The sequence below is a fragment of the Alosa sapidissima genome, chromosome 7 (genome assembly GCF_018492685.1).
Source record: "Alosa sapidissima isolate fAloSap1 chromosome 7, fAloSap1.pri, whole genome shotgun sequence".
Taxonomy (NCBI): domain Eukaryota; kingdom Metazoa; phylum Chordata; class Actinopteri; order Clupeiformes; family Clupeidae; genus Alosa; species Alosa sapidissima.
In genome coordinates this window covers 17,413,903-17,426,723 of record NC_055963.1, presented here as the reverse complement: position 1 = coordinate 17,426,723, position 12,821 = coordinate 17,413,903, and the positions used below count along the sequence as shown (strand labels likewise).

General features: G+C 46.4%; 1 protein-coding gene across 5 annotated transcripts; it reads left to right on the top strand.

The window, feature by feature from the left end:
- Positions 1–417: 417 nt before the first annotated feature.
- Positions 418–11,762, top strand: LOC121713671 (syntaphilin). Of its 5 annotated transcripts, XR_006032909.1 has the most exons (6): positions 418–578; positions 4,776–4,886; positions 5,758–5,886; positions 6,204–6,353; positions 8,026–10,946; positions 11,111–11,762. XR_006032909.1 is itself a non-coding variant. In XM_042098482.1 (5 exons), the coding sequence occupies exons 2-5, from the start codon at positions 4,843–4,845 to the stop codon at positions 9,557–9,559; spliced, it is 1,857 nt and encodes a 618-aa protein (XP_041954416.1). In that variant the 5' UTR covers positions 418–572; positions 4,776–4,842; the 3' UTR covers positions 9,560–11,762. The 5 variants fall into 5 exon arrangements, 4 of the variants coding, with proteins under 4 accessions (XP_041954416.1, XP_041954418.1, XP_041954415.1 ...); XM_042098482.1 differs by having other exon boundaries at positions 418–572; positions 8,026–11,762; XM_042098484.1 differs by having other exon boundaries at positions 5,761–5,886; positions 8,026–11,762.
- Positions 11,763–12,821: the final 1,059 nt, after the last annotated feature.

The window sequence follows — 12,821 nt, the reverse complement described above, 5'->3', positions numbered from 1 at the left end:
AAATTGAAAATTCTTGTCTCAGGCATGATAATTGTTTGTATCACAATACTCAAAAAGGGGGAGGAGGGACAGCCTGAAAGATGTTTCAAGTTTTTAATGTTTTCTCCACCCAATACTTGCAATTACTTAATTACCTCACCATTATTGTCATCATTTTGGACATCACTGAACTGAATTTTCCTTAGGCTCAAAGCCCCTAAAGACTTACCTAATCAAATTCTCGTCACAGATGGCCAGTGGCATCGTGACTAGCCATGTTTGACGAGCAGATAAACGTGGCGGGGTTCGTCCCTAAACAATTCAGCGAATAACCGTCGTGCGAGAGGGAGACACGTCGTTATCCCTTCCGAGACCGCTGTCTCTTTAAGGAGCTTCGGTGCAGCATCACGCAGTTGCATCAATCTGCTCTCACAAGGATTATGCGCGCTCTCCTCTCCTCAGCACCCTTCCCGTTGAATAAGCACAAATGACTACTCCCGCATCACCAAGGCGTTCGTGGGTCAGCCCAGCGGCGACATGGGTGATCTCCGCCAGACCAGAAATGTGGAGGGTCGTCCGTCTGCAGGAGGCTGGTAAATGTAAGGGATTTGTGTCCCTAACCTTTTACTACGTTTGAGACAGCTGCATTGGGGTTGCGCGTTTCCTCGCGCGTTGAATGGCGAACGGCAAGCTTGTAGCCTACCGCATAGGGCAATGTTATGTCTGCGGTGCAGCGGGAACGATTTGGCAAGTGTCACTAGCTTACGGCAAAGTGAATAAAATTGTAACTGATTGTAACCGTGGAGATCAGAATTAGTATGTCTGTGTTTCTTTTCATCTTAACAAGGAAAGAATGTAGGCGGAAATCTTAAAAACGTTATCAAACCTATATAGTCTGATCTTCATGAAACGTCCGTGGCAGAGAGAACTACTGTAAGTGTTAAAGCTCATGGACCTGTAGGTTCAGTTTTCTTTTTGGCCCGTGTTTTGGTGGTCTATCCTTGCGCTGCTGTTTTGCGGACAAGCAGCCAAAGGCCGCCGAGGACACGTTATTGAATACTGAGTGACGTAGACGATCACATTCTGTTCATGGCTACATGATGAGTACTATCCTGCTTTTCCCTCTGCTGCATCGGTAGACAACTGTAGGCAAGTATCTGTTATATAAATAAACTTTGTATTCATTTTGGTGTTTCCATCGTCGCTCTGCAGTTAAAGTAAGAGACATTCGTTTGACCCTATTGTTTTAATCAAGGTTGCACTAAAGGACAAGTTAATACATTTTTTATAAAAAAATATTTTTTGAGCCAACAATCTAGGGAACCCTATTTATTCTCTTCTTCGTGTTTGTCTGGCAACATAAGTATACAGAGCAGTAGCCAGTATGGTAGTCTGAACACAGAAGGTAGGTTCTTTGTTAAATCAATCAGGACAAATTCTTGAGCACAATGTCATAATCCTGAGAGTGTATGAACACTATATGGTATTGGATTACACATTGATTGCTGCGAGGGATAGTTACACACAGCACCAAGACTTTCCTTTGGTGCAGTAACTACAGTATCCTGGACTGAACCGGCTTCCCCAGCCTGACACGACAAGGCAGCCTCAGGTACCACTGCCGGCGACGCAGAGCGTGGATGCTGCGCAGCGGGGGCTTCTGGGAAACATCACTGATGTGAACCAGCCATCAGCAGCCATCAAGGACACCCGTCAGTGCGGGCTACTACAAGCCGCCGGCATCCGGATCGCTGTCAGTCCCAACACATTAGCGGCAGCTCTGAAGCAGCACCGTGGGGAATTGGCACTGCTGGCCGCATCCACTGCTCTGTGTCGGTCACAGTGTCATTAGATGGAACAGACACGGCTCAGCTCATTTCTGGACCTGCGACTAATCTCTTTGCCGCAAACAAACCAAATCACCCGCAAACAAGGGTCCTCCTGGTCCTGCGCTGGTTTGCTACTTAACAACAGAGAGGGTTTCTACAGATGCCCCCACTGACTGTACTGCTCTCACAAACACCTCTTCATTTTTTTTCTTCACTCTTCACCTCTCCACTCAGAAAGTGGCAAATCTGCAGTGTGACCAGACTGCACTGTCAGGCTGTGTTTGATGAAACAGCTGTAAATTAAAAGTGAAGCCAATGATTATGCTTCACTGATCTGAAAGTTCAGCTGGACCCCAGGCTCTCAGAAGGGGAACAGATTTGTTGCGATGACTCGACATATTTGTTGAGCTTTTTGGGCAGGCTTATGCAGTGGGTGGTAAAATTTAGGGGGCACACCGCCAGAAACCTCACAAGCCCTACTTACGAAACCAGAACAAAGCCAAATAGCCCTTTTCTATTTTGTCCTAACCTCTTCCAGCACTCTCTTACAGGAGGTAGTCTGGGACATGTGGAGCTGCTATCATCCCAAATTAGATCTCATTTTCATGCCAATCTAAATCCATTTTGGAATTTAGTTTTGGGTATTACTGTAATGAATACACACGGTACATGAAACTTTTATCATCACCCTTTATCTTTCTTTCAGAATAAGGGTACCAGTCAGAGTACAAACCTCCATGCCATGCCCATATGCAGGCTTTTTACTTGATCACAAGTTGGAAAAAAAGTTTAAATCTTTTAACGTCTCACTAGAGAGAAACTTTTGGATTGAGAAACTCTCACGTTACGTTAAATCTAAAAGGCAGGCGTGCCAATGGCATCTCCTCGTCACCCTACAGCAGGGCTTGATCACACGCACGCTCACGTTTGTGTGAACACTCTCCCATTATGGCACCATGGGATCTTCACTAAGTAGGTCAGATGTACTCGTGAAAGACTGTCTCCAGCATGTGCATGCGTGAGTGTGTGTTTATGTGTGTGTGTGTTTCTAGGCATCTGTGTGGGTATGTGCATGTCTCTGTGTCTGTGTATGGGAGACCGACAGAAAGAGAGAAAAAGGGAGGACGTCAGCTAGACTTTGGTGGGTGGTTTTGTGTGAGTGTGTGTTTGTGTGTATGTGAGAGAGAGAAAGAGATACGTCAGCTATAAATGATGTCGATTAATGAGTTTATCTTTGTGTGTGAGAGAGAGAAAGAGAAAGAGAGTGGGAGAATACATCAGTTATAGATGTGTGGGTGTGTGTGTGAGAGAGAGAAAGAGTGGGAGAATACATCAGTTAGACGTGTTGGTTGGTGTGGGTGTGTGTGTGAGAGAGAGAAAGAGTGGGAGAATACATCAGTTAGACGTGTTGGTTGGTGTGGGTGTGTGTGTGAGAGAGAGAAAGAGTGGGAGAATACATCAGTTAGACGTGTTGGTTGGTGTGGGTGTGTGTGTGAGAGAGAGAAAGAGTGGGAGAATACATCAGTTAGACGTGTTGGTTGGTGTGGGTGTGTGTGTGAGAGAGAGAAAGAGTGGGAGAATACATCAGTTAGACGTGTTGGTGTGTGTGTGTGTAGGAGAAAGAGATACAAAGAGCTGATCCCTAGACGCGGTGTGTGTGTGTGTGTGTGTGTGTGGGTACAGCAGTCGTCTGGTCTGTAAGTGCGTCTTTGTCTTGGTCTTTGTCTGCACTCTGCTCCTGGTCCCCCGCCTCCACCTCCTCGGCCCCATCGTCTGTGTGGGGCGATTACACTGGAGCTGCTGTTCTGCCTCCATCTTAGCCCTGCCCAGTGTTTTCCCAGGGCTCCTTCGCCTCTGTCATCGCCTGCATGGTTATTGTTGGCGACGCATTGTCATCTCCTCTCCATTCAGGAGCATGTGCAGAGGTAGCAGCCCTATGTGAATGTGGCAGAGCCAGCGAAGCCTGTTCTCTGCCTCCGACGCCGGCCTGCTCAGCTTAGCGTCCTGACAGATTTCATTTTTCTGGCTCAGGTTTGCTATTGGCAGTTGCTTTGTCTCAGCACGAATGTCACTCTGCTCAATGTGGTCTGAAAACCGTCTTTGCTGTACGTGGTGTCAGATGACGGCGTAGTCTAGAATTACATCTGAACTGTTTGGATCAACAGTTTTTTAAAAGGACATTTTCATCAAACCTCTCAGCTTGCAGTGTGTGTATGCTGTCTCTGTGTGTTTATTCATGACACAGAGTTCAGTTAAGAACTCCCTTACTGTATTCCTGAGAAGAGAAGCCACTTCTAGTTCGCTGCCATGTTGTTGTAACTCCTACTGTAGTTCCAGTCTGCCTTCTTAGGGCAAAAAGCATCCTACTGTATTAAAGCAGGTTTTTTGGTTCTTTGTTCTGTTGCTTTTCCATTGCCTCAGGGCTCTGTGCTGTAAATGGGAGCTGTTGTTGCTGTAGCTGCAGCTAAAAGTGGCGTGCAGTGCAGAGCAGAGCAGAGCAGAGCAGAGCAGTGCAGGGCACAGTATTTGTGTCATCATCACTTCTCCGCTGCCTGCCCTGCCCCGGGAGCACTCTTTTAAACCAGAACACAAAGAACATTGAGCAGATGTCCCACTGGCCGTCGGCTAGATTTAGTTTCCTTTTTTTTTTAAATAAATAAAAAAAAATAGCTTTGGGGCAAGTTGTTTGGGATGGACATACTGACTAACAGACTAACTAACCACCAACCACTAACACCAGTGATTACTGAATCTCATTATTGAAACTGATCACAGGTTTTGAACTCCCATAAGTTGAAAGAAATAAAAAAAAAAGTAGAAAAACAAATCAAGAAAATTAAGTTAATATGTGACAAGTGTGGGAGAAGCCTCTTCAGTCTCACATGAATGTTATCATCATACAGTAGGTCTATATGAGTCAGGCTTAGCTGGTGAAATCCTCCTGTGCTGTTTGTGTCCTGACCACAGAGTGCAGGCCTGAGTCATCAGCGTAGCAGCCATCTTTGTGACAGACTGAGAGCAACAGTCTTTACCCATGTCTGTGCCTGCCAGTAGGAGGACCCCCACAGGATCGCGCAGGTACTGTAGCTCCTTTACACATGCTGCCAGTGCAACATGATGAACATTCATATAAATAGATGTGCTGCTCTACAGTGCATGGGTGTTTGATGTTCATGGTTTGCATCAGTATGCATCTTTATGGAAAGCACCTTGTAGAACTTGCTGTTTAAGTAGATGGAGTGTTTAGGATAATTACTAGAAAACAGAGATTATTGGATCATTATTAGAAAACAGAGATTATTAGATCATTATTAGAAAACAGAGATCAGGGACAGTACAGTGTAAGCATCATTAGCTACTTAACATTAACTAATGTTAGTCACTATAACTTACTATTGTTAGTTATAGCGAATAACTAACTATATTCACTTAACATTAGCTACGGCTATCTCTAAGACGTTTATAAAAAGTCATGAAGAGGGTCATAATGGTATCTGATTGTCTAGCAACAATGTAGTGATTAAAAAATACTTTATATCTGTACTGCCATAGTGAAAATCACTGAACTTGCAAATCAGGTCTTGCATGTATTAACATCGAATCCCAGATGGTGTTACATTGGATTACATATGCTGTTATGTAATAATGCAGCCCTGTGATATCCTAACATTGCAGTGTCCTAACGTGACATTTGCCCATACTGGTGTGCAGCGAATATGCATGCAAGTGTGTGTGTGTGTGTGTGTGTAATAGAGATTGAGAGAGTATGTGTGTGTGTGGGGGGGGGGGGGGGGGGTTCAGTGTGTGTGTGTGTGTGTGTGTGTGTGTGAGAGAGAGAGTATGTATCTGTGTGTGTGTCAGTATGTATTTGTGTGTGTGTGTGTGTGTGTGTCTAAGTATATATCTGTGTGTGTGTGTGTGTATAGCCCTGATGTGTGTCTCATCCCGGCAGACGGTCGGGTGTTGCGGGCAGCTCCAGGCATTCTCATGGGGACACCTCCATCAGCAGCTACTCCACTGCTTCTGCTAAAGGCAACGAGTGTATACCCACATCACGCTCACAACCCGTTACACCCAGGTAACACACACACACACTCTATACACACACATTTATTTCCCCTTACACACATAAGTATTTACTCGCACAGATACACACACATGCATGCAAAACACACCATGACAGACACATGAACTCTAACTCAGTTATGTAAATCCTTACCTTTAAAATTTAACACTCAGACTTTGCTTTAGACTTTCATTAATTCTGAGAAGTTCAGAGTTGTTCACATTAAGAAATGTAATTTTACTATTGATCCTAAGGAACCTAAGGAACACAAACATTTTCCCACCTTTTTGATAATTTTTTGATCTATGTGTTTTGTGTGTCCACCACAGGCGTCAGGTCAAGCACTCCACATGCATCGACAACCATGGCATCCGCCCTCCGGCCCCAGAGCAGTACCTCACGCCGCTGCAGCAGAAGGAGGTGTGCATCCGACACCTGCGCGCCCGGCTTCGGGAGAATGTGGAGAGGCTGCAGGACAGGTGAGTCCCCAGGCTGCAGCGTAACCTACCTGCGCTACCTCTGCCGTCACTTCTGTACCAAGGTCTACGGAGGAGGGTTTTTAATAACACTGTGCTTAATTCACTGGAAATCTGCTGTCTCCCCCCATATTTGACTGTGCTTACAAGTATGTGTGTGTGCGCGTGAGTGTGTGTGTGTGTGTGTGTGTGTGTGTGTGTGTGTGTGTGTGTGTGTGTGTGTGTGTGTGTGTGTGTGTGAGAGAAAGAGAGAGAGAGAGAGAGAGAGAGAGAATTAGGGGCAGTGTCTCCATCTTGATCTCAATCCACTGGAAATGCTCAAATCTTCCCTGATTATTTAAGTCGGTGTAATTATAATGCTATTGCGGCAAGCTAAATTAGTTGTGTTTGGCTAACCAAGACTGTCACTGGTGAAGCAAACCAGGGAAAGATGGGCAACACACATAGGAGGGGTGCCAGGGCCTGACGGAGAGCCTCTGTTCCAGGGAGTTCAAGCTTTGGTGCCCTCAGAGGCTCCAAATCCAGATGCTCATCGCTGATGACATCATACAGATGAATGGAATTTGGGTTGAATTTAATTAAAAGTGCACCGTCAGACACTTGAAGCAAGCATATGCAGGAAACTTGCAGGGCTTGTGATAAGATGCTGAAATGCTGAATAAGAATTTGTGGCCATGATCAGTCATCTTCACTCTCCGCTGAAGTCATTTAGCCTGACATTGACCTATGAATTCCTAACAACATCAATGGCCAATGGTAAGGGTGTTTTCAGCCTTACAGTTTGTTTGTTTGTTTACAGTTGGTTTGTTTTGGTCCTTTAAGCCTGCAAATGTGAAGATGCCCTAAGGCTTTCTATTCTGACTATGGTGTTAAACTCAGAGCAGCATAACACACCCATTTTATTAAATCCCTTATTATGTAAAATACTCCTTTCAAAACTATAAAAGCTACCATTTACAGACACAATCTAATAGCACATTACAGACTAGAGTTTAGCAGAGAAACCGTGAACCATATTCATTCATTAGTCACTATTATCATCATGCTTTAGTGCTGCTTAACAGGAGGAGGCAGGAAGGAGAGAGTGTCAACGTCAGATTTTCACACTCCTTTTAATTGGGAAATGCCTTGTCTCTCCACATCAATCAAATCCCTACAAATGGAAATAGAACAAGAAACTAGCACAAAGCAATTGTAACATGGAAAAACTCTTTTTTAACAATGTCAGGTCCAACCTGAATAGAAACAAAGTTATGTGAAAAGTGCCCTTTAAACTACAGTCACTCCAGAAGCTGTGTTTTGAAGCAACACTGATACAGAAGAACTAAAACTGCATTAGTGACAAGATGGCCAGAACAGACTTGGTCAAATGATGTAGAATCATCACTGGCATGTTTACTAAGGGGAGGGAATGGGTTCAGACATTACCAACAAGTCTGAAAGCATGCATCACCGTTACGTTTCAAGTTTCTATAGATGTACTGTACTTCATGAAGACCTTCAGAGACATGAGCTGTCTTGACCCATATTATATTTCTCAGTCTCTCTTGACTCAAGCACATTGAATTGCCTCTTGTGTATGAAATGTGCCATAAATAAATACACTTGCCTTGCCCTTTCAGTGGTGTAGTGACAAATGAAAGGCTGCCCCTCCTCTGCTCCTCTTCTGCTCCAGGGACGTGGAGATTGACGAGCTGCGCGGCCAGCTGGTGCGTATGCAGGAGGACTGGATCGAGGAGGAGTGTCACCGCGTGGAGGCGCAGATGGCCCTGAAGGAGGCCCGCAAGGAGATCCGGCAGCTGCAGCACGTGGTGGAGACGGTGCGCACCAACCTGGGGACGCGGGAGCCGGGCGGGGCGGAGACGCCGCACACGGCGGAGCCCAAGTCGGAGGGCTGGTACGGCGCCCGCGTGGGGGCTCGTCCGGGAACGTCGCGCTCCTGCGGCTGCTCTCCAGCGCACACCATGAGCCGCAGCGCCACCTACACGCGCCTGAGCACCGAGTCGCCGACGTCGTCGGGCGCCGATCGCAACGGGAACGTCGGCTCGTGGGATGCCAGAGCAGGGGTGGTGAAGAGCAAGACCCTTCCGCGCGGCGACGGGCGCACCCACCTGCTCTTGGAGGCGGCGCTGCTGACGGAGCAGCTCCCGCGCTGTCCCAGCAGCATGCCGCGCTCCTCCACCTACGAGCGCCTGTGCAGCGGCGAGACCCTGCTGCCCGTGCCCGTGCCACACCCGCCCTGCTGCCACCACGCTGTCAACAACAACTGCAGCTGCGGCGCCCCCCACACCTACCTGCCGCAGCACCACCACCTGTTTCTCCACCTGCCCCAGGAGGACGCCCCTCCGCCTCCCACCATACCCCCACCACCACCGCCACCACCTCCTCAGGCAACGGCAGCATCGCCAGCTCCATCTCAACACCAACACCCGTCCTCAGCTCCATCAGAGAGCTCGGAGGTGAGCGACCGGCCAGGCTACCGCTCCCAGGCTTGCAGTCCCACCATCACCTGGATCTCGGAGGAGGGCACAGGTGAGGACCTGAGCCTGATCACCGCCGCGTCTGGGGGACCCATCCCCACCGGCACCGCCGCCGACGCCTCCCTCCTCCTCTCCGAAGCTGCGCCCTTCCTGTCGCTGTCCTCCCCGACTCCCTCCTCCGCCACCCCGCAGCCCACCTGCGTCGACATGGCCGAGCAGTCCCCTCTCGATGGCGGCTCCTCCCTGGAGCTGTTGCCCCCTGCCTCCCTGGTGCCCACACCGACTCCTCAGACCCAGCAGCCCCAGGCGCGGGCATCTCCGTCTCCGCTCGCCGAGATGCCCCCTCCGCTGGCGCCCCCTACGCCCCAGGAGGTGCTGGTGCTTGAGGTGTCCGAGGAGGAGGACGACGTGCGGAGCCCGCTGAGCGGCCCCAATCGGGACGAAGGTGGCAACGATGATGAGGACGAGGACAGCGGTGGACAGGAACCTCCCCAGCGGTGCCACTGGAGCCGTTACTTCCTGGTGGACCTGCTGGCGGTGGCAGTGCCCGTGGTGCCGGCCGTGGCGTGGCTGTGCCGTGGCGCCCGGCGGCCCGACCTGCCCGTCTACCCCATCGGCTCGTTGTTGAGAGGCTGCTGCGCTGTCGCCCTGCACTCCCTACGACAAGTGGGCCGGGGGCGGGGGAGGGGGAGGGGCTCCGCAAACACAGGCGGAGTTACAAATATCTAAAGATCAGACAGTCAGACAGACAGATGAGTCAGGACCAAAACCAGGTCAGATCTCCCACACACACACACACGCACACACACACACACACATTCAAATCTGACTCTCATCTGGTGCAGATGCACACACACACACACACACACACACACACACACACACACACACACACACACACACATAAACACAATCAAACACACAGCTCAGATCTAACCCGGATCTTTTCCCGACTCAGCTGCTGGATGTTCCTCCTGTGCACATACCTCTGTGCAGACCCTAGGATGACTTCTGTACAGAATCTCTCAATGCCTCAGTGTCTCCCTCTGCTTTGAAGATTTCCATGTCCACTGCTCCACAGACACTATCAAACTAGTCCGATGAGTGAACAGTTGTTGTCATCCTAAATGAAACAGTTGAATAGTCCCTGAACTCTGCCTCCTCTGCCCTGCCGGCCCTGACACCTCATCTGTCCCAGCACTGTGGATTGGGATTAGATTTGTGGTGTTAATCCTAGAAGATTAATCTGAGATTAGTGGCTTGCTCTGTGTTTAAGAGTCTTTGTGTATCCGATCTATAGATTTTTTGGAAACATAATGTATTCTTGGGGACTGGCAATTTTAAGCATAAATCCAGTGTACAGTTGATGATCACTATTATTTAATTGTTGTCTTTGAAAACCAATGCAGTAGAGTGGAAATGTTATTGAACGGTGGAATGTCTTCAGTGCATTCTCAGAATTTCCACAGTGTGTTCTCAGAATATTGTCTGTGTCTTCTCAGAACACAGTTACTAAGGAGATACTTGGGACAGTCTGTAGTCACAAGACTTGAGTTTTAAAAAAGGGAAAACCTGGGGTGTGTCAGGAAGGGGTGATAATCTGAATCCACTGTAGATGTTAAACCTTGTGGTTGATTTTTGAATTTGGGACCCTCAGGACAAGGTTTTTCTCAGGTGAGGATCAAATAGCACCAGACCACACCATCTTGGATTCAGCAAAGACCTTTTCCCCTCCTACCTGCCCCCAACTCTGAAACACAAGCACTTTCTGTTTCCCACTCTTGGCTTGTAAATATACAGTAGTGTAGTCTGGTCAAAACATGTACTCTAGGATTTAGACGTATCAAATTCAACAGCTTTGATCCAGAATTCAGTCCTTCCTTTTAGGTTTTGCCTACCACTTAAAGTACAAGTCTAGAATAGACAGAGGCTACACTAAACTGTCAGAACATGGCCAATTTGTTTGAAAATGATTTTATTATGTTTAAAGGCAGGTGATTGTGTTCAACATTTATTTTGCTCTTTCTTTTGCACTATGGTTCACTTTAATGGACAGGGGTTGGCTCTGACTGGAGCTAGGGTTGCGTTGCATGCATCCAGTCAACTTCCCCCACGGGTGAGTTTCAATAGATTTTTTTTTCTGTGCTATGTTACTTCAATTAAAGATTCATGCATTTTTAAATAATAAATGATTCAGAAAAGCAATGACTCTAATGTTCAGAACAACAAAAAAGCCTACATTTTTTCTTTTTTTCTTTGTTTGGCATTGCGATTGCACAGATGAATGAAAACCAGCATCGGATCAAGCACTCAGGGTTATCAAAGATAAACCCCAGAGCTTTGATTGCTCGCTCAGATTGCATAAGCGCACCGTGTCTGCAAGAACTTGTGATAAATGAAATATAAAATGTGTATTAAATTAAACAAACTAAACATCTCATTACATTTAAAAGAACTGTTGAAATGTTGTACGCAACTGTATTTCATCACATCAGTCTTACAATCATAAGCCATTTCAGTCATGAATGGGAATACACTCCAAAAGTATTTTTTGTTAACAAAAATATTCATTGTATAACTGTGTTGACATGTATGTGTTGGCTGGCTTTCGTGGCTGAACAAATGAGGCTCTGGTCTGGTATGTACCATAAACAGCTATTCTCTAGGTGGCCTAGAGGCTAGAAAATGTTCATGTCAAACTCACACAGAGTTACTTAAAGAAGCTTGTTCATGATCAAATCGTTCTACTTCTTGAGTTTGGTTTGTGAACAAGCAAAAGGCTAAGATCATTAAAGGTAAAAATAACAACATTTAATCATTGTCCTTTTAAAAATGAAGGCCTTTATAACCCAAGCATTATGGATCATGTGGACTGTTGAAGGTAAAGAAAATAAGTTTATTCACTGTCCTCTTAAAAATAAAGGCCTTTCTAAACCAATCCAAGTGTATGGATAATGTGGACTGTGTTATGTCATCTGTACAGTGAACATGTCATGGGAAGATACTGTGAGAGTGTGTGGTGACTTGATTGGTAGAGGCATACGCTTTGATTTTCTGTTTTCTCTCAGCTCTTTGACTCTCACTCCTTGTTAAAATGAAATGATAATCCGCCTCATCGTTTCAGGGAGATCAAGCCGCAAATGGGGTGTAGGTTTTCAACATCTGGTATTCCCAGGTGATCCCCCATCAGAAATATGACTATGCCTGCTTGTGTTCAGCTAAGATCCATTTGGAGCTGTCTGTGAGGCTGTGAAAGATGTGAGGATTCATAATATCTAAGTTTCCCCGAGCATCCAGATCCTGTTGGATTGAAATTAAATTGTAGCCCCTCCGTTTCTGAATACCCAAACACCCAGGAATATGTATTTTCTTTGGTATTGAGTAAACAACTGCATCTAAAACCTTAATTTACAAAAAATGGTGTGTTTGCTGCACTATTAAAATGATTTGGTAAGAGTTTAATGAATTTAATTGACCAATTGAAGTTTAATTTCACTGCTGGTTACGCCCCTGGAAGTTCGGAAATGGGAGTCAATGGCATCCTTTCCAGGCAGAGCTGCAGATTCAAATTGGCTAACATGTTTGTCTAGATTCACCCAGGCTACGATTTCATTTGAATGCAACAGGATCTGGATGCTAGGGGGAACAGAGACATTATGGATACTGACATCTTCACCCAGGCTAATGAAATTGTGTTGTCATACCTAATACCCAGCACTACACCTGATGCTTTTCTGGAGGTGCATATTGTACTTTACATCTAAAAAAGGTTTAGGTTAAACATTTGGGGGGGGGGGGTTGTATTAGCTGGTTTTGATTACTCTGGGATTAATTACGTGCTTGATTGAACCTTTACACATAGTTAACGAATTGTGATTCATCAACTTTATTGCAGATAATAGCTGATTATAGCATCCTCTGAGATATTGTGGCTGAGCTCAAAGTTGAAAAGAACCTCAAAAGTAAAGATCATCACAGCACACTGGTGTAA